The 26,134-nt window shown below is 44.6% G+C and overlaps 1 protein-coding gene across 3 annotated transcripts in view; it reads right to left on the reverse strand.

Moving 5' to 3' along the window:
* LOC138745525 (AT-rich interactive domain-containing protein 3B-like) overlaps positions 1 to 26,134 on the reverse strand; it is a 183,617-nt gene that overhangs the window by 24,999 nt on the left and 132,484 nt on the right. For all 3 annotated transcript variants that reach the window (XM_069902620.1, XM_069902621.1, XM_069902623.1), the window contains 2 exons: positions 1,670 to 1,853; positions 384 to 628 (listed from right to left, as the gene is read on the reverse strand). In XM_069902620.1, the coding sequence (XP_069758721.1) occupies positions 384 to 628; positions 1,670 to 1,853 (429 nt within the window). The remainder of the gene's footprint in view (positions 1 to 383; positions 629 to 1,669; positions 1,854 to 26,134) is intronic.

A 26,134-nucleotide genomic window follows, 5' to 3' on the forward strand; every position in this document is an offset into this window, starting at 1 on the left:
AGAGAGAGAGAACTAGAGGAAAGGAGACAGGGGATGAAGTTGAGGGCAAGGTTGTAATTGAAACCGGAAAAGTCGATGTTATGCCATTTGGTTGGAGGGTACCCAGACAGAAGATGAATGCCAACCACTTCTTTACCCCCCCACTGATGCTGCTCCACCCATGACGGATTGTGTTTAACTGGTTTCAGAACCGGGGTAAAGATTATCAAGAGGGAAGATATTAAAGTGAAGTGAATTTGAGTGGGAATTCTCGAGCTTTGGACTCACGGCAATAACTGAGGATACATTGGAGGTGAGAGTCAGAGGTTGCAGATAGAAACTCGGCAGACACAGGGAATCTGACCCCATTCGCCCATTGATCTAAAAGCAGTAGAGGAAGTTACCTTTTTTGATCAACTGCCCTGGGGAGAGGTGAGTACCATTGCTGGCGGGAACATTCATGGACGACAGATGGACCTTGGGCGGCGGCAGAAGGCTGGGTGCCGAGCTCGGAGAGTAGCCGAAGAGAGCCGAACTGTAGCTCGGCCTCCTGCCCTCTCGGCGGTTGCTATCGATCGCTGCCTGCAGCTCCGCTGGAGAGCTTAGTGATTGCTTTTCACATTCGTACGGGTAGAGGTATTTCATGTATCTGCAGATGGACAAAAACATGGGCGTTACACACATCCCGACTCTTGCCAATCGAGTCAAGTTTATGATAATCTGAATGCACACATACAACCTGATGAAACAGCGTTCTCTGGTCCTCTGTGAAAAACACATAGACACCCAACTGGACATAACACACAAACAATGCAGATGCAGGACAAGTATTCATAGATACAAATAAATTAATAGATATTGTTTCATTAATATGAGAGGCTCGGAGGGTTAGCGTTCTCACCGCCTGTGAGATAACCCCCACCTCCTGCCATCTCTCTCTTCCCTATCTCACTGCCCTCCCCCTCCCCCATCACGACTCAGCTTTTTTTTCTCGTCTGCCCTCCTGCCCATATCCACCTCTGACCTCTTGCCTGTTGGCCCATGTCCCTTCTTTCCCCCACCTTATTATTCAGGTGCCTGCCTGGATGTACCTTGATGAAGGCCTCAGGCCCGAAACATTGGTTATATATCTTTAGACCAGTGTTTCTCAACCTTTTTTATTCCACTGATATACCACCTTAAATTATCCCTTACTAACCACAGATCACCTATGGGGTAGGATGCCACAGGAGCTCTGTGGTGAGTAAAGGATTAACTTGAGATGGTATGTCAATGGGGGAAAAAAAGGTAGATTCTCTTTTACCCCACTGTCTGTGCAAGAATGTTTTTCATGAATGGCTTAAGTTGGGTATCCAATCTTTCCAAGATTTATTTATTGATAATAATTTAGCTTCATTCGAACAATAAACGCTTAAATTTAAACTTCCCAAACATCATTTTAGATAAATCAGGAGTTTTTTGAACTCTGTAGTGTTGAGAGTTCCTTAAGACCTTGCTATAAATGTGATAAGGGTGATCTATGATTTTCAACTGAATCAAAATAAACTTGATATCAGCTATATATGATTTATGATTAAAGTCTGGGGCCATTGGACATGTAGGGAACTCACCGTGGCCTCTGGTACTTGCTGTGTCCTGGAGTGGGGCCAATGGACATGTAGGGAGCTCACCGTGGCTTCCGGGTACTTACTGTGTCCTGAGTGTGAAGGCTGCGCTGGTAATTGAGGTAGGTAGGTTGAGGCCCTTTGTGATTTCCCGCCAAATCTTCTTGTTGATCACCTCCACCAGGCCGCCCTTCTCTGTGACCAGTTTGTACAACATGTACAGGTCCAACACTTGCTTGGCCATGATGGGGATCCGATTTACTGGGGTACCTGCAAAAGAGAAGGGAGTGAGAAGGTTTCTCTCCCACCAGCACAACCTCATTTTGTCTTTTTCTTGCAGTATTTTATTTATTTTGAAATGTGGTTTACTGAAATGTTTGCAGCGTGACGCTGCCGCAAAACAACAAATTTCATGACATACTCATGAAAAAAAATTCTGATTCTTATTTCCCTCCTAGGCAGTTGTGCCACCAAGTGTCGAGACCTCTGGAATGCCTCCCCAAAATCCTCTCACCCCTCTCTGTTCCAGGCGATCCTTCAAACCTTTCTCCTTTCTCTGGTGACGCGATGTCAAATACCGTTGGACAATGCCCCAGTGAAATGCTTCGGACTGTTTATTGCACTGGCAAAGCTTGACAAATATCATCTAATGTCACTGATTGTCGGGGCCGACAGGAGCTAACCCAGGAGAAAGGTACTGCCTATTAATCTCACCACAGGTTTCCCTCCAACTCTCACGGCCCGAGAGCAGTTGCAAGGATTTATTCAAGGTTGAATGTTAAATTGATTCTGTCGTTCTTAAATTTTAGTGAAGCTTGATTGTGCAGGGGAATAGAGGAGATAAAAAATAGGAACTATAAACCATGACTTATGGCATTTTAACTGCGTTGACACATAATTCAGTGATGGTTGAATCAATACACCGTAACCTTGGATGACACTGAGTTTAACACAGGAACTTAAAACAGTACTCCCACCCACACTGAACTTGCAGATTTATAGAGAATACGGATGTTGGAACATCACAATTAATCCCAAAGTGGTACTAACTTCACAGACAGGTTCACAGCTTGTGGCAATCTCCAACCCTAACTAGACAGGAAAGCTCACTGGGGCCTGATTTTACAGGACCCAGCTCTTCGTACAAACTGTTGCGGGGTGGCTGAAGGTTAGGGGTGGCTGAAGGTTGGCTACAGCAGTTCTGACTCCCAGGGCTAGTGGGCAGGCAGACCCAACCTCAGGCTCCGTAACACTCCGGTGTTAGCTTGATGGCGATGGAATATTTACATGGAGCATCCTGTCCAAGACCAAACAGTCCTTGCTCTGTCCTAACTAGTCCCAGGCCCACTCACGGCAACAACGATGAGTCGCTCTTCAGAGAGGAGGTGGAAAATCTCATGAAATGATTCCAAACGTGAACAAGATGATTATGGACTTCAGGAGGACCAGGAATTACCACCCTCCACTAACACGTCAACACTCTGTAGTGGAGAGAGTGGAGAGCATCATGTTCCTTGGAGTTCACTTAACTGGTGACCTATTGTGGACAACGCCTCCTCACTTGTCAGGAAGGCACAACAGCGACTCCACTTCCATAGAAGACTGAAGCGGGCAAGGCTACCGGCCACGATTAAGTCAATCTTTTACAGGAGCTGGCCAGCTGCATCACAGTGTGGGTACGGTTGCTGCAGAGAAATGTATCGGAGATCAATCCACAGGACCAGAAGAATGGCAGAGAGGGTCCCTGGGGTCTCCCTCTTCCTCAGAGACATGATCTACCGGGATTGCTGTCTGAAGAGGGCGCACAAAATCACTGAGGAGCCCTTCCACACCCACCCCACCCCACCCCTCCCCCACCACCACACAGTATCTTTCAGCTGATCCAGGAGGATCACAGCCAGCACCACCAGGCTGAGGAACAGTTTCTTCGCACGGGCAGTGAGAATGCTGAACGACCAAAGGAACTGCCCTCACACTAACCCTCCGAGACTCTCTTATTCATGAAACAATGTGTATTTATTTCTTCGTATAGATTGTGTGTTTTGTACTTGAGCAATCAGATGATAATAAATTGGACTCGACTCCAGGTGCTTGCCCACCTACAGGGATTCACTGCCAAATCACACATCATTAACGCTCTTTTCAAATTCATAAGTCTGGAATTTCTAATTTCCTTGCATCTTTACCACTATGCCCAAGTTCCTTTACCTCCTTCCCAATTCGAGGAGAGGATCCCACGCCGGCTGCAGGCTGATGGCAACTGCAGCCAGGGGACACGCAACAGGCTGCGGACTGCTGGAGCCTGGCTGAAGGGGTACCAGATATCGGAACCAGGATATGAGAGGGCGCTGAAGGCTTCCTGACTGTGTCGGGGAATGCATCTGGGAGCTCGGGTTGCTGTTGGTTTGGACTGAAGGCTGCATGGTTGCCAGGCTTTTATACGCAAAAAAGCATGTAATCTCCTGCTGAGGTTTTTTTTAAAATAAGGCGATCTTACCTTTAATGCTGACGGCCAAAAAATGCAGATCGCGCGGTGCTTTTATGCAGGGGTGAATCGCGAGCCGGCTTCTGAAGCTCAATGATATGGGGCAGTACCACAAACCCACGCGCCAGGAAGGGAATGCGGCCTATACCGGTAAATGACTACTGAAGAGCAGGTACGTGCGCTGGTGGAGATCAATGAAAGCAGTCTTAGGACTCGGGCAAACCTCCTGCGCGACGTAATCGCCCTTTTTATGACCATTCGGGTTCTTTAGAATTCGCGCCCTTGGGTCACGGGGTGACGGCGTCATCAGCCCTCCCCTTTGGAGCCGCATTCAGTGGCAATCCTTTCACGGAGGAGGAGGAGCAACTCCGCTTCTGACACTACCCCCCTTAGACGGATGGAAGATGGAGCAAGTTCGACCAATCAATTCACCTTCCGACCTTTTCTGGAGGTAAGGGCAGCGATTTAAAGACAGAGAATCTCCGTCTTTACAATCAATTTTTTTTACCATAAAAGGGCCTCGCGGGAGATGAAACCACGGACACTCAGTGGCTCGGGTGGGGGTGAGGATTTCTCTTTTGCTAGGTTTCTCTGACTGTAAGGGGCGCTGGGCAATTTCTGCTGACCGCGAATCTTTGTTTGACTAAAGAAAATTCATGTAAAATCACATTTTCAGTTTTATAAATAACTATAAAAGAATCGTGAAGTTTTTCAAGCACATAGAACAGTATAGCACATTGTTTACAATTTTTAAATTCTAAATTGTGCCAACCTATGTAAACCTCCTCCACAACAATCTGAACCTTCCCTACCTCACACCCATAACCTCCTATTTTTCTTGAATCCGTCCGCCTGAATCTTTTGAATGCCCCTATTGTACCACCCTCGACAATGCATTCCAGGCACCACCTCTCTCTGTGTGAAATCGAGAATTTTCCTTCAATCACCTTTTCAAATGCCCTCTTGTGGCGGCGCACATGTATCGCCGCGCCGGCGGGGGCAGCTGCGGGAAGATGGCGCCGTTGGGGGTATCTAAGTGCCTCGTGGCTCAGGCCACAGCGCGTGCCTCAGGCAAACATGATGATGTCGCCGCCCGCGCGGGGCTGAGCTCACGCTGCCCTTAGAGGACGCGTGCAAAGTTCAAATAAATCAGTTCAGCTGAAACCCCTCAGTGTCCTGTGGTGTGTTTCAGAGTTGGTAGCTCTGTTATTTACCGTTGTCACCCAGGGGAAAATGGTACTGGCCGTCCACCCTCTCTATGCCCCTTATAATCTTACAGACACCTCTCAACCTTCGACGCTTCAAAGAGAAAAGCCCAAGCCCTGTCAACCTTGCTTCCTAAGATTTGTTCTCCAATCCAGGCAACAGCCTGGTAAATCTCCTCTGCACCCTCTCCAAAGCATCTATGAGGCGACCAGAACTGAACGCAATACTCCAAGTGTGGTTTGACCGGCGTTTTGTAGAGCTGCACATCACCTCGAGGGTCTTTTAATAAAGTATTTAGACATACAGCACGATAACAGGTCAATGACTCCCAATTTACACCCCATTAATCTCCACCCCGGAATGTTTTTGAAGGGTGGAAGGAAACTGGAGCCCACGGAGAAATCCCACGCAGACACAGGGAGAGCATACAAGCTCCTTACGGACAGCGTGGGATTTGAACCCAGGTCCGGACCCGATCGCTGGCGCTGTAAAGGCGCTGCGCTAACCGCAGCCGTCTTGGATTCAATCACCCGACAAATGAAGGCCAGCAGGCCTATCGGCATCCCTGAGGGATCTATGGACCTGGAGCCCCTGTTCCTCCACAGGAATCCTGCTGACAAGGTCTTCGACCCGAAACATTAGTTCTCTTTCTCTTCCCATGGATGCAAGCTGACCTGCCGAGTATTTCCAGCATTTTCTGTTTTCATTCTATAAACACCGTCCAAAAGGTTTGTGCTTTGTTCTACCTTTGCTTTTATAACAGCCCCAAGAAACATCTTCAGACGGTCTTGAAGGTGAACAAATGGAAGTTGTTACTGTTAGTTCAGTAAATGTGTCTGTGGACTACCCATTTAAAAGAGAAGGGGAAAAAAAAAGAAGGAAATTTAATTAGGCCTGGCTTTGAAGGATTCTTCAAATAGTTTATATTATCCTGTCTATTTTCTCACATTGAAAATGTTGATTGAATTTAAGGAGATTCAATGAAAACTAATAGGCTGTCAGGGAAAGCTATTGCAAGCTTTAAAATCAAGACAAAACCCGCCGAGTCGCTCCAGCTGATAAACATCTGTGCTGCCACATAACAAGAAGAGAGTGATTGAAAAGGCTACTGCGACCTACCGCAGGACGAGAGAATGAAGTCTTCTCGTTAAACCAGGCAACACTTTGGACAAGCAAGTGAGCCCCCTCACCACCACCACCGCACCCCACCCCCCCACTTCCCTGTTGCTGTGGGCAACCACTGCAGAGGTATCGTGGCCAAGTGTATGAGATCCCCTTATAGTAAAAATCAAAGAACTCGGGTGGTAAGGATGGACCTCTCTCCCTGCCCTGCCCACACTGAGTCGGATGCCCTCTCCTGTCTGCAATACATATTGAAAAGGCAAGGTCCACTTGGATTGTATCTTTGGAAGTCGGGAAGGAACACCACCACCACTCTGTGCTTGCTATCACACACACACTCTCATTCACGGGCACATGTGCGCGCACATGCAGACATACATGCGTGCACACACACACACACACACAAACGTGTGCAACTATCCTATATGTGGGCACATGTGTGGACTATACATATACACAAAGCTCGCCCCCACCCCCGCCCCACACACACACACATTCCACCAGTATATGGCCACATATGTACATTACACACATACAAAGGCACACTCACAGGCGCACACACCCACATGCACACCCACACACGTGTACCACCTACAGTATATTTGGGCACACATATGCACGACACATAGACACACATATACACACACACACACACATTAACATTCTGACCGGTGTCCCTGTACCCTTGAACATACACTGGACATCCACTGCTGGAATGAGCAATAAATGCTGGCCCCGCAGTAACCCCAACGTCACCAGCGAGAGAGGAGAAAGTTCGGTTGCTTTGCTGGTGCCAGACCATTTCCTCAGTAATCGGAAGAGTAGCATGAGGTATGGGCTGCGTCTTCAGCGATGATTACAGGCAGGAGATCCCAAGAAAGCTCGATGTGTAAGAGCTGAATAGGATGGAACGGTATGCTGAAGGAAATGTGCATTTATACCAAATCTTTCTTTGCCTATTGCACCGCCAGTCCCAAGGGGACTTCCTGACAGCATTGTCAAATCCAATTTGTCTCCCAAACAGATGGGATATGACATCAGGAGTGATAGACCCAGAAACACATGGTCATCAATTATGCAATATATAACCGAGGAAGATGAAGTGTGTTACAATTGCTAACCTGCATGTGTTGACACATACAGGAGCGTTATCGCCAGTGTTTTTACTTAGGTGGGATGAGATGGCCTAACAAGACTTGGAATTCAATCAAGCATCAAAGGATATGAGCCATACCCTGCAGGTCAGACAACATCCAAGGGGGCGCCACACGTGGATCCTGCCCGACCCGCTGAGTTCCTCCAACAGTTCTTTCTTTGGTCAAGATTCCAAAATCTGCCGTCTTTGTATTTCCCCAGTTGTGCTTAATCACTTCCGCTGGGAATGCTCCACGACCAATCACGCCCCCTTCAATGCTTAGTGGGGACGTTCACGAAGGCGTGGTGAGCGCAACGCTGTTAGTGCGCCAGCGACCAGAGTTCGAATCTGGCGGCTGTCTGTAAGGAGTTTGTATGTTCTCCCCGTGCCTGTGTGGGTTTCCTCCGGGTGCTCCAGTTTCTTCTCAGCCTTCAAAACGTACTGGGGGAGGGTTGTAGGTCAATTGGATGTCATTGGGAAGCATGGGCTCGTGGGCTGACAGGCCCTGTTACCGTGCTGTATGTCAAAATTTAATTCCAGAGGGAACTCATCAACAATCAAAGCAGTACATGTAGCCAGGCATAGTCAACATTCTGTCAGACGGGCTCAGGCCCGAAACTTCAGTAATATATCTTTACCTCCCATGGGCACTGTGAGACCTGCTGATTTCCTCTGGCATTTCTATGTTGACTACAATCACAGCGTCTACAGACTTTCGTGTTTCACTCTTTTCAGAAAAGGTTGACAAGTGGTAACTAACATCCCTGCACTAAACAGCCAGACAAGGCCCATCTCCAACAAATGTTTCCTATTTGATGATGCCCCATTCCGTCATATTCTTTACCCCCACTGCTGGCATACAATGTGACCCATCCATAAAGGGACACTGCAGCGATCTGTCTCTGAGTCCACCAACAGCAGTTCCCAACTCCACCACCTGGTCGGACAGAGGCGGCTGGTGTATGGGAACACCACCTGGCAGGTCCCCCTCCATGTCATGCCCTGCCTTGACTTGGAACTATATTGCTTGTCCTTCATTGATCTTCATTCTGGAATATTCCACCAGCCCAGCTCATCACATCTTCTCAAGGGGCTTTCAGGAATGGGCAATAAATGCTGGCTTTGCCAATGCCCCCCAGAAAAGTATCTCAGGGTTGTATAAACTAGTAATAAATTTGAACTTTCGACTTTGTCAAAAATGAAGGAAAATAAATATTCTGGAGTATTATATCTCGGTTTTATTCTGATATTGATCCTTTATGTGATAAATGTAAAATTTTTGAAAATTCAATGATACATACATTTTGAGATTGCCCTAGTTTAGAGCATTTTTGGAAAAATTATTTTCAAACTTCTATCAGTTTTTTTTTAAGGCGTAAATTAGAACCAGGCCCCTTAGTTGCTCTATTTGGTTCTTCTAAAGAAAAAATTAATCTCAGAAGTGAATGTTAGCGTTTACCTCAGTGATTGCGAGACGGCCAATTATGATGAAAGGGAGACGGTGCTCCACCTCCTCTTACTCAGTGGGTCCAGGAGGTGACGTCTTCCCCAAGTTTAGATAAAGATCCGCTACAAGGTAAAAGGTGAATCTTTACAGGACGAGGGGCCCATAATTTAAAGAATTAGCGGGCTTCGATGCTCCTGGGAAGCGCTGGCTGGTTTCCCAATGTCGCCCTTCGTTTCCTTGTTAGCCTTGTTTAGAGGGAGGGGTTTGATTAATGGGGGGGGGTCCTCTTTTACCTTTTTTTGTATTTTTTCTTTTGAGATATTTTGACAAAATGGGTTTGATTGAGAAGGGTACACACAATTTACACTAGTTATTATTTGAGAAGCACAAATTATCTGTCTTATATATTGGATCAAGGCGTGTGTACATTTTTTATTAAACTCAACAAAGATATTTTAAAAAGAATAGTATATATTACATAGTGTTTGCATAATAAAGTGCATTATATTACAAACTAATATACAGGGGTATTCATAATATGCGCTGAGGGATATTATGTAATATAAACAGGTTTAGTATACTCGAGATGGCAGAGGTCGACAGCATCGAGTCCACGCTGCTGAAGATCCAGCTGCGCTGGGTGGGTCACGTCTCCAGAATGGAGGACCATCGCCTTCCCAAGATCGTGTTATATGGCGAGCTCTCCACTGGCCACCGTGACAGAGGTCCACCAAAGAAAAGGTACAAGGACTGCCTAAAGAAATCTCTTGGTGCCTGCCACATTGACCACCGCCAGTGGGCTGATATCGCCTCAAACCGTGCATCTTGGCGCCTCACATTTTGGCGGGCAGCAACCTCCTTTGAAGAGCCCACCTCACTGACAAAAGGCAAAGGAGGAAAAACCCAACACCCAACCCCAACCAACCAATTTTCCCCTGCAACCGTGTCTGCCTGTCCCGCATCGGACTTGTCAGCCACAAACGAGCCTGCAGCTGACGTGGACATTTACCCCCTCCATAAATCTTCGTCCGCGAAGCCAAGCCAAAGAAAGAAAGTATCGACAGTACTCATTAAATGCTATAAGATTCAGATTTATTGTCAGTACATACATGACTTCACATACAACCCTATGATTCTTTTTCCTGTGGGCGCGGCAGAATTACCACTTATCAGAAGGCCTCTTTAAAGGATATCACACTGTTAGCACGGTGTCTCTATGTGCTTCACTGTACGCACTGACGGGGGGTTTTTTTCTTTGTTTAATTGGATTGATATAGAAAGGGCAGGGAAATGGGGTTTTTTGGTGTTTTGTGTTCTCTATAATTGTTAAGTATATTTACCACTTATTGGTAGGGCAAAAACAAACCTTGGCTCAACAGAGAGAGAAAACGTACATGTAAACAAATGAGGAATGCAATTAAGAATTGGCTTAGATATCGGGGCTCTGTGGTTAGGAAGGGATTACTTAATGGGAAAAAAATTTGAAAATTACTGCTTTTAAGTCCTCTTTAAACCTTTCCCCTCTCACCATAAATCTGTGCCCCCAAATCTTACAACTCCCCTACCCTGGGAAAAAGTCTGTGACCTTATCCTAAGCCTCTATAAGGACACCCCGCGGTCTCTAATCACTCCAGGGAAAACAGACCCATCCTCTCCAGATACCTCTTGCCCTAGAATGAGGAATCCAGCGTGGTTTCTCCCAGGAATGTCTCCTGAATCTTTGCTGCATTCCCTCAGTAACCCTACCGCACAAATACTGCACTTAATATCGATGTGATCTCTCCATGGCTTTCTATTGTAGTAAGTCATCTCCAGTTCCATTATGTGCTGAAGTTCCAGGTGTGCCGAATGTTGAACCTGGTCCCGCTGCCGGCTTAAGCAATCCCTTACTAATCACAGAGCACCGATGGTATAAGGATTGCTTAAGATGGAATCTGGGTGGAAAGAAAAAGTTGGAAAACCTCTGCTGTAGAGCATCAACATTTCCAAATTCTTTACTCCGTCACAAGTGGTCTGCTTTCCACTTCAGTTTTCTGAAGGGGGGCTGAAGTGCCAGTTGATGAAGCAGACAAAGACGATGCGGTTAAACAATAATCTTGGCTTTTATTAGCAGAAACTCATGGCACAATAACGAAAGGTAATAGGTGCATACACAGTTATACCCAAGGGGAGTGTCCTTAACAGTAGAGATCATCCACAGCCAATGTTAGTACAGCAAGGCTTGCCAGAGGGGAGATAGGCACCTTGGCAGACATTCACCACAGGGGACAAGCTCATATTTTTCCACGTCCGAGCTACTGCCCAATCAATCAGCTTGTCTATATCCCCTTGAAGCCTCTTTCTATCCTCCCTCCTCATGTTCGCACAGAGGTTCACTTCAAAAGCCGACTTGGGGCTGTTACACACAGGAGACTGCGGCTGCTAAAGGCAACCTGCCGAAGGAACTCAGTGATTCGACCAACATCAGTGAGATCATCTTTCTGATGGTACTTCTCGATCTACTGAGTGTTCCTACAGCACATTGTATTATCTTGAGACTATTAAGATTGAAAGAGGGCAGAGAAGATTTACAGGGATGTTGCAGGGACTTGAGGAACTGAGTTACAGGGAAAGGATAAGACTTTATTCCCTAGAGAGATATGATATGTGCATATAAAATTATGAGGAGTTTTGATAGGCTTTTTCCACAAAGGTTCAGTCAGACGTGGTGAACGATGAGATGTTTAGGGGGAACACTGGGGGATGGGACGGACGGGCGACTTCTTCATGCAGAAAGTGGCGAGAGTGTGGAGAATGCAGGTTTGATTTTGACAATGAAGAAAAATTTGGACAGGTACATGGATGGGAGGGGTATGGTCCGGGTGCATGGATGGGAGGGGTATGGTCAGTGGGATTAGGCAGGACTAGATGGGCCCAATGGCCTGTTTCTGGACTGCAGTGTTCTATGGTTACATTTGCTTCCTTCAGCCATTGATTGAGATTGGCTGTAAACTGCAGAGGAGTTGTGAACTCGGGCTGCGACATCACAGGCACCAGTCTTCACTCCATCGAGGATATCTGCACGAGGAGGTGCACTAAGAAAGCAGCCTCTATCCTCAAGGACCCCCACCACCCAGGCCGCGTCTTCTTCCCTCTGCTACCATTGGGGAAAAGGTACAGGAACCTAAAGACGAGCCCTCAGCGGCACAAGGACGGCTTCTTCCCCGCTGCCATCGGATTCCTGAATCATCAATAATTTTATAAACCAAAGATGCCGTCTTATTCTCATGTACTTTTCTTTTCCTTACAGTGATGTATTAAGATGGTATAAAATGAATGTACAACTGTGAAACACAAAACACCGAATTTCATGACTTGTTCACAGCAATAAATTCTGATTCTGAACATTCGTCATTCAAAGACCAGTCTCTGCCCTACCTTATAGTTCAAGACTTCTCATGTCCAAAGATGTTGTAATATAGGGAGTCCCCGGGTTAGGAATATCCGACTTACAGACAACCTGTACTCACGAACAAATTGTGCCCCCAATTCAGGTTACCTGACATCGATGGAACGAGAATAAATGTTAATTTTTAATCGTGATCTTTTTTTCCCCTATCTAAATCAGTGGTTCTCAGCCTTTATCTTTCTACCTACATCCCACTTTAAGTCATCCCTCTGCCGTCGGTGCTCTGTGATTAGTAAGGGATGGCTTAAGGTGGGATGTGAGGGGGAAGGGAAGGTTGAGAATCACTGCTCTAGACCCAATTGTTACTGAAATATTTTGCTTGAGGCCCATTTCCTTTGGAGTTATGAAACCTTGCACATAACAAGTCAAAGAGGGACGATTAAAACTGGCTTGCAAACTTTTTCTTCCCACCCACATCCCACCTTGTGCAATCCTCTACTAATCACAGAGCACCGATGGCATAAGGAATACTTAAAGTGGGATGTGAGTGGGAGGAAAAAGGTTGAGAACCACTGATCTGAACTGTTTCTTTAGTGTTTTTTTTTAACAGTACTAAGACAAACATTTGTCTAATTGATGCTAAATAAGAACCGTATGTATCTGTTCCGACTTATCCACAAATTCAACTCAAAGGCAGATGGTGCTCATTCGTAACCCTGTACTGGAAATGAGGCACACAGCAAGCTCCCTTCAAATTTTAGTGATAGTTGAGGATTAAAATTAGCAAAGAAACTAAGGAGATTGAAATACAGAAAACTCCAGAAAAACTCAGCAAGTCAGGCTCAATGGGCGTCACGGTAACAGCGCCGGTGAGCCAGGCTCGTATCCGCCACTGGCTGCAAGGTGTTTGTACATTTTCCCTGTGACCTGCGTAGGTTTCCTCCGGGTGCCCCCACCCTTCAAAAAATAAGGGTTGGTGGGTTAATCGGGTGCAAATGGGCGGGGCTGTTTTCATGGGCTGGAAAGGGTAGCATTTAAAAGAAAAGCTGTGGGAAGGGCAACAGTCGGTGACCCTGCATCAGAAATTAGGAAGAGAGAGATGCAACTGAGTGTTCAGAAGCTGGGAGGAAATATAGACCTATTCTACTCAATCCTTTTTTTATTGAACAGACCTGCCTTGCAATGAACTGTTTGGTTGACCGTATGTAGTTTTTGAGGGAAGGGGTCAAACTTTGCAACATTTTTGAGGAGGGAATTCCTGTTGAATATTGCACGATGGAATCTTTTACACCCGATATTTCACTGGTTCTTGGTTTTGCATGCTACCCAAAATGCAGCTCAACAGCCCCTTCATCCCGGATTTGGACAACAAGGTAAGGTTTTCTGCTCATGTCTGGAGTGGGATTTGAACCACAGGTGGCCAGCAGCGACCAAATGACATCCTACTTGGGTGGTGGGAGCTGCAGAACTGTACAAATTAAACGAGAGAGAGAGAGAGAGAGAGAGAGAGAGAGAGAGAGTGGGGAGAGATGGAGGAGGAAACAGGGCAGGGAGGGAGGGAAGGAGGTGGGGAGAGGGAGAGAGAGATGGAGGGAGAGGAATGAAGAGAGGGAGGAGAGATGGAGGGAGAGGAATGAGGAGAGAGAGATGGGAGGAAGGGATAGAGAGATGGAAGGAGGGAGAAGGGGAGAGAGGGATGGAGGGAGGAGGGAGATGGAGGGGAGGGAGAGAGAGGAGGAGAGAAAGAGAGATGCAGAAGGTGATGAGTGGTGGTGTGTGGAGCAGAAACTGAGGAGGGGAAATCTGTAGGAAGCTCTCAGAGAAAGAATGTGAAGGAATATCAAGAGGGTGGAGGGAAGGCTTGTCTGGCTGCCTGGAGATCTGAGAGAGGTCTCATTTAACACTGGCATGCTGGGGATTTGATTCTTTCACTGCTGTTTTCACCTCCTGTCGCCTTCATGATGAATGGTTGTCATTTAGCACATGATGATTAATGATGCAAAGGGTCAGAGGGCAGAATTCCAAAGGGGAAAGGTTGGGGGGCCTTTCAACCAGCGCCTGCTTGGGATCTGAGATGGAACTGCCCATGACCAGAAGAACCATCCAATTCTCCCCCCCCTCCCCACTCCTTTTCATTTCCCCCAAATAATTTATCCTGGAAGCCAAATTGTGAAGGAGCTGCTTTCTCTCCCGCTGCCCTCCATCTGATAAGAAATCAAAGCCTTCCACCCTGGCACCAGCTCCCACATGCTCCTTGTGCCCAGGAGCTGCGAGCTGGGGGCTGTGTGTAATTTAATACAGTCCAGCACTAATGAGCCCCCCCCCCCCCCCCCATCCTCGTTCAAAGCAGAAAATCAGACTCAGATGGCTCTGTTTAACACTCTGTGATGCTGCTGGGCTCAGGGGCACGTTCGACAGGCAGCAAACCTCACGGACACAGGGCTCCATTCATCAGTTCATCGCAAATGAGCCTTCCAAGGGGGGAAGTGACTTCTGTCCAAGATCCATTTGATCCCTTTGGCCTGAAGGCTGAGCTGAGGCCTGGCTTCAGCGCGCAGTCGAGGCAGGAGTCTCTCCAGTGCTGCAAGCACGGAAGGATGCTGTTCAGCCCATCAATTCCATGCTAGCTCTGCTCTTAGACCACTCCATCCACCCAGCACTGCCGATGGCCACTAATAAAAATTAATGACCACTAATAAAAATGTTCTCTCACTTCCCTCTGTTGGCCAAAATTCTAAATCCGTGTCTCCAGGTCCTTGAACCATCCAATAATGGGAACAATATGTGGATCAACCAGGCATCATCCTATCCATTGGTATCCAATCTCCTGACTTTCTTTGCTGCAAGAACAAGCCTAACACCTCCAGTCTAATCAGAATCAAAATTTATTGCCATGAACAGGTGACAACATTCGTTGTTTTGCAGCAACCTCACAGTGCAAACTTTTATATAAACCACCTTACAAAATAAATAAAGATAGTGCAAGATAAAGACAAAGTGAGGCTGTGTCTGTGGTTCAATGACCATTCAGGAATCTGATGGCAGAGGGGAAGAGGCTGTCCTTGTGCCGCTGGGTGCTCGTCTTCAGGCTCCTGTACTTTTTCCCCAATGGTACCAGGGTGAAGAGAGCATGGCCTGGTTGCTGAGGGTCTTTGAGGATTGACGCTGCTTTCTTTTTATATATATTTTGGTTGATATGGTTCACAGTGTGAAAAAAATTATATATATATATATATCTACAGATATATCTATAGATATATAAAAGAATATCAAGATATATTATATATATATATATCGTGTTCTATGGCGAGTTCTCCACTGGCCACTGAGACAGAGGTGCACCAAAGAAGAGGTACAAGGACTGCTTAAAGAAAGCTCTTGGTGCCTGCCACATTGACCACCACCAGTGGGCTGATATCGCCTCCAACCGTGCATCTTGGCGCCTCAGTTCGGCGGGCAGTAACCTCCTTTGAAGAAGACCGCAGAGCCCACCTCACTGACAAAAAAGGAGGAAAAACCCAACACCCAACTCCAACCCACCAATTTTCCCCTGCAGCCGCTGCAACCGTGTCTGCCTGTCCTGCATCGGACTTGTCAGCCACAAACAAGCCTGCAGCTGACGTGGACATTTACCCCTCCATAAATCTTCGTCCGCGAAGCCAAGCCAAAAGAAGATATATATTTATATAATTTTTTTTCACACTGTGAACCATATCAACCAAAATATGTACGAACGTATCTCATTAAATGTACACAGTGGTCTTTTCTCCCCTTTTATTCCCCCTTCCCTCCCTCCCCTCTACCCACCCCCCTCCAAAACCCATAAATATTCAACATATTCAATACAATAAAACCATAAAACAATATCTTCACACAATGGAAAATAAACAAGAAAAATGTGTCATCTATTTATTACACACTGAATCTAGTCATTTTGTCTTCTTATCATTTTCATTCTCATTCTAGGGGATGGAGGTCGTAATGTTCCATGTATGATTCCCAAATTTGTTCAAACAATGTGACTTTATTTTTTTAATTATATGTTATTTTTTCCAGTGGAATACATTTATTCATTTCCATGTACCATTGCTGTACTCTCAGGCTCTCTTCCATTTTCCAAGTTGACATTATACATTTTTTTGCTACTGCTAGGCTATCATAATGAATTTTTTTTTGCAATTTATCCAATTTGAGGCCTAATTCTCTACTTATGTTACTTAAAAGAAATATCTCTGGTTTTTTTGGTATGATATTTTTTGTAATTTTATTTAGTATCTGATTTAATTCTTCCCAAAACATATTCACTTTCTCACATGCCCAAGTTGGATGTAATGTTGTTCCCATTTCCTTCTTGCAGCGAAAACATCTATCCGATAATGTTGAATCCCATTTTTTTTTACCTTTTGAGGAGTAACCAATTATACTGTGTCATGTGTAACCTTGGGTTTATTGTATTCTTCATAGTTCCAGAACATAACTTTTCCCATGTTTCATTTTTTGTCTTTATGTTTAGATCCTTTTCCAACTTCTGTTAGGTTTATAGTTTATTTCCTTTTCCTTATCTTGCAGCTTAATGTACATGTTGGCTATAAATCTTTTAATATCATTTTATCTGTAATCACATATTCAAAGCTGCTTCCTTCTGGTAATCTCAAGCTGTTTCCCAATTTATCCTTTAAATAAGCTTTCAGTTGATGATATGCAAACATTGTACCATGAGTTATTCCATATTTGTACTTCAACTGTTCAAATGTTAATAAATTATTTCCCAAAAAACAGTTTTCTATTCTTTTGATTCCTTTTCTCTCCCATTCTCTAAAGGAAAGGATGTCTATTGTAAAAGGGATTAGTGGATTTTGCGTCAATAATAATTTTAGTATTTGGTAATTCGTTTTTTTCCTCTCTAAGTGGATCTTCTTCCATATATTAAGTAAATGATGCAGTACTGGTGAGTTTTTATATTGCACCAGCTTTTCATCCCACTTATAAAGAATATGTTCCGGTATCTTCTCCCCTATTTTATCTAGTTCTACCTTAGTCCAGGCTGATTTTTCCCTTGTTCTAGTAAAAATCTGATAAATACCTTAATTGTGCGGCTCTATAATAATTTCTAAAATTTGGTAACTGCAAACCACCTAGATTATACCTCTCTGCTAATTTATCTAACGCTACCCTCAGTTTCCTCCCTTTCCACAAGAATTTTCCACAGGAGAGGAGGGATTAATAACTCTTTAAATGTTTTATAAAATTCTATTGGAAATCCATCCTCTCCTGGTGTTTTATTGTTCGGCAGCTTTTTTAATATATCCAGAACTTCCTCTATTTCAAATGGTTTTATTAGTTTGTTTTGTTCCTCTTCTTGCAATTTTGGCAGTTCAGTTTTAGCTAAAAATTCCTCTATTTTATGATTCTTTTCCCCTCATTCTCAGTTTGGTATAATTGTTCATAAAATTCCTTAAAGTTTTCACTAATCTCTGTTGGGTTATATGTAATTTGTTTGTCCTTTTTCCTTGATGCCAATACAGTTCTTTCAGCTTGTTCTGTTTTAAGTTGCCAGGCTAATATTTTATGTGTTTTTTCTCCCAGTTCGTAATAATTTTGCTTTGTTTTCATTATGTTATTCACCAATTATTTTGTCCACCAGATCTCCCCTTTTCGTTATATCATCCCTTTTTACTAATTCCTTTTCTGTACTTACTATCTCCCTTTCCAACTTCTCTGTTTCCCGATTGTAGTCCTTTTTCATCTTAGTTACATAACTTATTATCTGCCCTCTAATGAAGGCTTTCATTCATCCCATAATATAAATTTGTCTTTCACTGATCCTGTTTATTTCAAAATATGTTTTAATTTGGCATTCAATAAACTCTCTAAATTCCTGCCTTTTAAGTAGCATGGAGTTTAACCTCCATCTATATGTTCTTGGTGGGATGTCCTCCAGTTCTATTGCTATTAACAGGGTGAATGATCTGATAGTAATCTAGCTTTATACTCAGTTTTCCTAACTCTCCCTTGAATATGGGCCGACAACAAAAACATATCAATCCTTGAGTAAGTTTTGTGCCTACTTGAATAATATGAGTATTCCTTCTCTCTTGGGTGTTCCCTCCTCCATATATCCATAAGTTTCATTTCCTGCATTGATTGAACCATAAATTTGGCTATTTTATTCTTATTACTTGTCTTCTGTCCAGTTTTATCCAACATTGGATCCAAATTAAAGTTAAAATCCCCTCCTATCAATATATTTCCTTGTGTGTCTGCAATCCTCAAAAAAAACCTGCATAAACTTTTGATCCTCCTCGTTAGGTGCATATATATTGAGCAAATTCCAAAATTCTGAGTATATCTGACACTTTATCATTGCATATCTCCCTGCCGGATCTATTATTTCCTCCTCTATCTTGATTGGTACATTTTTGTTAACTAGTATGGCTACACCTCTAGCTTTTGAATTATAGGATGCTGCCATTACGTGTCCTACCCAGTCTCTCTTTAGTTTGTTATGTTCCGCTTTAGTTAGATGCATTTCCTGCACAAATGCTATATCTATTTTTTCCTTCTTCAATAAATTTAGTAGCCTCTTCCTTTTAATTTGGTTATGTATTCCATTAATGTTTATAGTCATATAGTTCAACAAGGCCATCTTATATCTTGCATACACCTCTTTTCCACCTCTTCGCCATCTCCATCCCCCTTTTATCTCTTAGTTTTCTCTTATTACATTTAATGTACAACAACACATTTAAGACATAAAGTACCCCCGCAGTTCTCACATCCACTAATACCTTAACCCCAAAAGATCCCCCCCCCCCTCTCTGAGTTGCCCCATATCCCTTGCTGGGCAACCACAACTCCCCTTTTCATTTGGATTGCGATCTTGTTCGCAGCGTCAACTCATTTTGCAGTAATGGTTATTCCCCCTCTACCCAGCCCTCTCCAGAAAACACTTTTTTTTAACACATATAACAAGCTCTCTCTTCTTTTCTCCCCTTTACTCCCTTCCTTCCCTTCTATTTTCCCTCTTTAGTTCTTTACATGTACATTGTTTTTACATCTTTATATATACTTTATCGCCGTTCTTCATTCTAGTTACATCTCTTTATCTCTTCTCCTGTCCTGCAAACGTTCTGCGAATTCATGCGCTTTCTCTGGATCCGAGAATGGTCTGTTTTGCTGTTTTGCTCCACGGCTATAAATATTTTAAGCATGGCTGGATGTCTTAATATGAATTTATAACCTTTTTTCCATAAAGTTAATTTTGCTATATTAAACTCCTTAAGAGTTCAAAATGTCTGGATAAAAAAATATTTTTTGACCCTTGTATTCCAATTGTTTATTATCTTTAATTTTATTCCTCGCCAGTTCCAGTATATTTTCTCTTGTCGTGTATCTCAAAAATTTTACTAAGATGGAACTTGGTTTTTGATGTGCCTGTGGTTTCGGAACTAGCGCTCTGTGTGCCCTTTCTATTTCCATTTCTTCCTGCATTTCTGTCGTTCCCAGGACCTTCGGGATCCATCCTTTTATAAATTCCTTCATGTCTGTGCCTTCTTCACCCTCTTTCAGGCCCACTATTTTTATGTTGTTTCGCCTACTATAATTCTCCAACATATCAATTTTCTGAGATAACAACTCTTGTGTCTCTTTAATGTTTTTGTCACTTTCTTCCAATTTTTCTCTTAAGTCGTTCCATTTCTACAGCCGTTTCCCGCTCTTCCACATTCTCTAATCTTTTCCTTATTTCTGTCACCGCCAGCTCTAAACTTTGCATTTTATCTTTTGTTCTTTTCATTTTCCTTTTAATTGCACTAAATTCTAATGAAAACCATTCTTTTAGTGATCTCATTTGTTCTTCAAAAAAGACTTTATTCTGTTCATCAGTTTTACCTTTTATTTCTCTTTGTCCATCAGCTTTACCTTCTATTTCTCTGTGAAGATCTTGTCTTCTTCTTCTGTGTCTGTACCTGTGTTTGTGTCTTCTTCTTCTCTTCGTTGTGTCCAATCCTCTTCTGTTTTCCCTGATGAGCTGCTTGTATCCCTTTGTCGGGCCTCTTCTTGCTAGTCCTCCCCTCCTGGGCTGCTCATCTGTTGTGCTTCCTGACGTTGGTCTTCTTGTCGGTCACCCCTCCGTCTATCTTCCTCATCCTCCAGCTGAGATCCCTGGTGTCGGGCGTCCCTCACCTGTTCACACTGTGACAGCCACTTCTCTGCTGAGCCCCTCTCCCACCGGTGTCTTCTTTCTCCTTTGATTGCACACTGCGCATGCGCAACTCCTCACGCATGCACAGTTGCGCACCTTTGTTTGGCTCTGAGAGTCATTTTTGTAGTGTACCGGCTGGTGGGTCATGACTCTGCAGGGCAGGTACTGACCTCGAGGGCTGGGCGCTCCTCGTCACCACAGCGTCCTGTTCCTTTGTGCAGGTAAGGCCTTCTTCTTTCTTCTCCGGTGACTTTTCTACTTTTTTCCCAATCGTTCTTACTTTCTCCTTCTTAGAAGCCATCTTCTTTCTCTTCTCTGTATCTTTATCTTCTATTTCTTATATTTTATTTTTGTTATGCTTTGCTTTTTCCTAACTTTTTTCCAATTTTCCTGGAGAGGGCTCCATCGCGTGACTCCTCCCAGAAAAGAGACCCTGCTTTCTTAAGACACTGCCTCATGTAGATGTCCTAAATGGAGAGACTGATTCCCATGATGTACTGACATTAATTGATAACTTTTTATAGTTTTATTCCCCCTGTCCTGAGATTTGGCGCCTCCAAACCAGACAGCAATGCAACCAGCCAGCAATGCAACCAGCCAGTATGCTCTTCACGGTACACCTGTAGAAGTTTTCGAGAGTCTTCAGTGCCATACTGAATCTCCTCAAACTCCTCACGAAGTATAGCTGCTGGCGAGCCTTCTTCATGATTACATCGACATGGGAGGCTCTGGGACAGATCTTTAGGGCTGAACTCCACCATCCTGAGAAGCTGGAGACTCAGGAGGCCAGGAAATGGTCAGTCCACGTTTTGGGTCAAGACCAAAGTAGAAAGAGGGTGATATCAATTACATCAAGGGGGAAAAAAAGAGGGGGGGGAGAAGGAGGGGAGGGGGTATTGGACAGCAGCTGAGAGAGACTAAAGAAAGAGATGAAGTGGAGGTGGGGATTAATGTTGTCTGGGAGCTCCTCGAGTTTACAATTAGCCTCTTCCTGGTAATGGATAAGCCTGAGGACAGACATGGCCGTGTAGGAAGGTGAAGGGAACTGAAACGTTTGGCGACCGGGAACTTCCAGCTTCAACCAATGTACAGAGGGCAGGTGTTTGGCAAAGTGGTCGTGTTTGCAGGGCCATCACTAGGGTTGGTGTCACCCACTGCGGTAACTCATGGTGTCACTCCCCCCCCATGGACCTCCTCCCATACAGAATCCTTAGTAATGCTTTTGTACTTATGTTACTTGTAAATCGTAATTCCCGTATGTAACGGCAATAGTAGTGAGATAAACAACTATCAAAATTAAAATTACACCTTTAAATTACAAATATCATACACTTACCCTAAATGTATATATAGTTGTAAAAATATAGAATAAACAGCACGGTAACAGGCTCTACCGGTCCACAAGCCCATGCCGCCCAATTACAACCCTCATGTATTTTGAAGGGTGGAGGTGCTCCTTATAGACAGCACCGAATCTGGGTCGCTGGCGCTGTAACAGCGCTGCCCAGCACGCTTGTGTAATGCAACTGCAGGTGGTCCTCAACTTACGATGGGGGATACGTTCCGGCAAGCCCATCGTAAGTAAAGAGAAAAATCATGTCATGAGGACTAGCGGAATGATGTTTTGGCACTGACCAGAGGGGCCGAATGACCTGTTTTCTGTGCTGTAGTGTTCTAATACCGTACCTACCATTATCTATAATAAAATTTTGAATATCTTTATTCTACACTGAAGAAAATCATTTGGGCCTGAAGAATGTTTGAAGCATTGAACTAAAATTAATTGCTGGATGGAGAGGTTGGTGGGAATGAGAGAGGGAGAGAGTAGCGTGTCACACATCGCAAGTGCGGGAACAGATCAGAATTTGAAATTCGAACCATTGTTACTTTGAAAAATCGTAAGTCAGTCCATCGTAAGTAGGGGGAGCACCGGTATCTACACTATCCACGCCCCCCGTGAAATGGGGTTACGTACACTGCAAGCCGGCGGGATGGGAACAGAGTGAATTGGCCCTGCCCTCCTTTCCTCTGAGACTGACGTTCCAAGGCCAGGCCTGGGCGTCCAGGAGCAGATCGTTCCCATCCCCACTTTGTCATTACCGGATGCTAATCCAGAGGCAGTAGCTGTAAAGGACTTTTTCCTCCATTCAACAGGTTGGTCTTGCAATTAATCAGCTGGTCTGACAGTTTGATTTGAAGGTTAGAATTTCCATTATTTGTTAACATCATCAATAAATGTCCCATGAGGTTGGGTAATCAATCTGTTGATGGCTAGCGGCAGAATGTGACGTTTGACGGAGCCTTTCCTTTCCCTCACACATACCTGTTTATCAGCTTTAGTGACAGCTCCAGCTGCTCAAACACCCAATCTTATTAATGCTAATGGCTGCATCCAATTTTCCTTTCCTTTCTAAATTTTTTTTATTGAGTTTAATAGAGAGCGTACACACCAAATCACCGAGTAAATGACATAAACCGCATCGAGATCAAATTCACAGAAAACATATCCATAATTCTCTCTCTAAATTAATCTTATCTAAAACTGAATCTAGGATTGGATTGAATTTACACGTTCTTCATAGCATATCTAAAGGTAATGTTGAAAACTTGAGATAAAAATCACTTTCTTTCAAACTAGTTTCTAAATAAAACTCCCTTATTAAAAAAGAAGGGGATTTATACTTTTCAGAAAATAAAACATACCTCTACTTGTTTAATATGATTTGTGTTTACAATTCTCGGTTAAATACGTCTTTATCTAATTTCCTATCAAGAAGAAAAAAGAAGAGAAGTGGAAAAAACCCATATTATCAAACCCCTCCGTTGAAACAAGGTTAACGGATGCGAACGTGAATCGAATGATGACCTCCAGAAACCAGACAGCGCATCTCCGGAGCTTCCAAACACCTCAAATCTTTAAATTGTGGTAGCAATCCACACCTTATGGAAAATTAAACTAAACATTTTTAATGTTACATCTGTTTTTTTTTTCCCCCCCGAACTTAGGTAAGACATGTGCTTCCAATTTTCCAACTCAAATCTAAAAGCGTTTAAGTCAAATCTTCAGAAATCTTGCTTGGATGCCAACAGTCTCGTTAAAGGAGAATATAAAGTCTTGAAGGGCATGCATAAAGCAAATACTCCAGTCAACTTCCTAGAGCATGGGCTTAAGGTGAGATTTAGATAGACACACAGCAGGGTAACAGGCCATTTCGGGCCGTGAGACTGTGCTACCCAATTGACCTACAACCCTTGGTTTGTCTTGAAGGGCAGGAGGAAGCGGGAGCACCCGGAGAAAAAACGTACAAACTCCTTACAGAGAACGCGGCATTCGAACCCCGATCCCTGACACTGTAACAGCGTCGTGCTGACCGTGCCACCCAGATATGTAAGAAGGCAGAACTTTTTCCTCTTGGAGGGGAGTCCACATCTGGAACAAGCTGCCACAGCTGGGGACCACAGCAACATTCAGAAGAGAGTTGGACAGATTCTGGGGTTTGAAGGATAAGAGCCAATGCAGGCAAATGGAGCTCACCCAGAATGCCAACTTGGTCAGCACTGATAGGATGGGCTGAAGGGCCTATTTTGACGTCTCTATATTAGCCACAACGTTATGCGAAAGAGTGGGCAAGAACGTCAGAATGAGGATCAATACGCCACTCACTCCCTCAAGCCATGCAATTAGATCATGGCTGATCTACCCTGGACCTCGCCTTCTCTTCTGTCTCAGTTCCCCACAGCCTCTAAATCCCTGCTCTGTCAAAACCCAATGATCTGTCCTATCCCCCCCCCCACTTCACACTCTCAATCCTGGTGTAGGGTCACGAGCAGTCACTTCGACCATACCTTTGCCGTGACAGATGGGAGGCACGGTTAGCGAGGGGCAGTGCGGTTAGTGTAAGGGTGGCACGGTTAGCGTGGCGCTAACCGTTACACCAACCGTGCCGCCCTTTTAGATTAAAACCAATTAGATGCCGAATGACCCACTGGGTTCCTCTATCAGACTGATTTTTTTGCTCCAGATTCCAGCATCTCCCAAGGCCCCCCACCCCCCACCACTGCGATCCTGGACTTCAGTTGCCCCACTTTTAATTGGCCCTGAGCTTTGGAATTCATCATCTTTGCCTTTCGACTGTCAACGATCAAGGGATATGGGGAACACGGTGGGGAAGGACCAGCCAGGGTGGCACAGCAAAGCTGATCTGCCAAGTAACCTTCTATATTCTCCGTAGACTCTTAAAAGCCACACCACTGTCCAAGCTCAGTTCCAGACTCTGTTTGATTACAGTCCTTTGAAGCCCCCAAGAACGGTTTACAATGGCAAATGGGCTATGTTATTAACATAATATTGTTATTTAAACAGAGTTCACTGTTAAATATTAGCCTGCTGGACTGTGCGCACACTATAAGTCAGTAACTTTGTTCTGTTTCCAGCCCATCAAATTAGGCAAACACATAATTGAGATAGGGTTTCAACCAGTGGAAATCTTTCTAAGATGTTTGCAACGTGAATGCGGGTGCATTGACTGTTCTTTATGCAACTTGGACTACCTTGAAGGAGCATCGCGAAATGCAATTTCTGATTAAATATTAACACCATACTTTATCGTGTGGATAACAGATCAGTCACATTGACAATAAGCTCAACATCCGGCCTTCAATTAAACAGTCCCCTGCCTTGAGCTTTGACCCACGCCGAATATAAATCCAGTCCATGTTGCAACAAGAGCACCTGCAATCGATAAGCCCTGCGATCGCAGGGGAAAGGCTCAGCTGGATGGTCAGACACCCACTGTACAGTTGGCGCCTGCTTTGCGGAGTTTCAGCGCAGGCACCGCTCCCGTCAGCTACAGGGCGCTCACGAGCAGAGGCTTCTGGCCCACACTGAGATGGTGCTGCTAGCACGGACGTCGAACCACTGCCAGGTTTACTGAGCACGTCACGAAATTTGGAGGCGGCATTTAGTGCCAATATTGAGATCAACTGGATTTAAATTGGTGCCAGGAAAGTGAGGTGGGCTCTGTGGTTCATTCGGAAATCTCAGCAAATCCCGGAAGAGGCTGCTTTCGTGCAGCCTCTGCAGCTGCACGGTCCATCGAGCGGAAAGCGCACGAAGGACGTGCTTTGTCAAGGCAAGTCCATTGTCATCTGACTGCACAAGTACAACCCGATGAAACCGCGTTCTCCGGTCCTCGGTGCAAAACACGCAGACACACAGCCAGACATAACACACATACAGATGAGCAATACATACGCAGGACAAGGATTTCATCAATACAAATAAATATTGCTTCGCGAATGTGCGAACTTCGGATGGTGAGCGCGAGCAGTTCCTTTGGTCGTTCAACATCTCACCGCCCGTGGGGAGAAGCTGTTCCTCAGCCTGGTGGTACTGGCTCTGATCCTCCTGCATCACTTCTCTGAAGGGAGGAGCTAATAGATGCTGTACGTGTGGGATGGAAGGGGTCCTCAGTGACATGGCGCACCCTCTAACCTTTGCTACATGAAGTACACAGTTTGACCTGCTGAGTTTATCCAGCGTTGGGTTCTTACATCAATCACGGT

Source organism: Narcine bancroftii, chromosome 11 (genome assembly GCF_036971445.1).
Source record: "Narcine bancroftii isolate sNarBan1 chromosome 11, sNarBan1.hap1, whole genome shotgun sequence".
Taxonomy (NCBI): Eukaryota; Metazoa; Chordata; class Chondrichthyes; order Torpediniformes; family Narcinidae; genus Narcine; species Narcine bancroftii.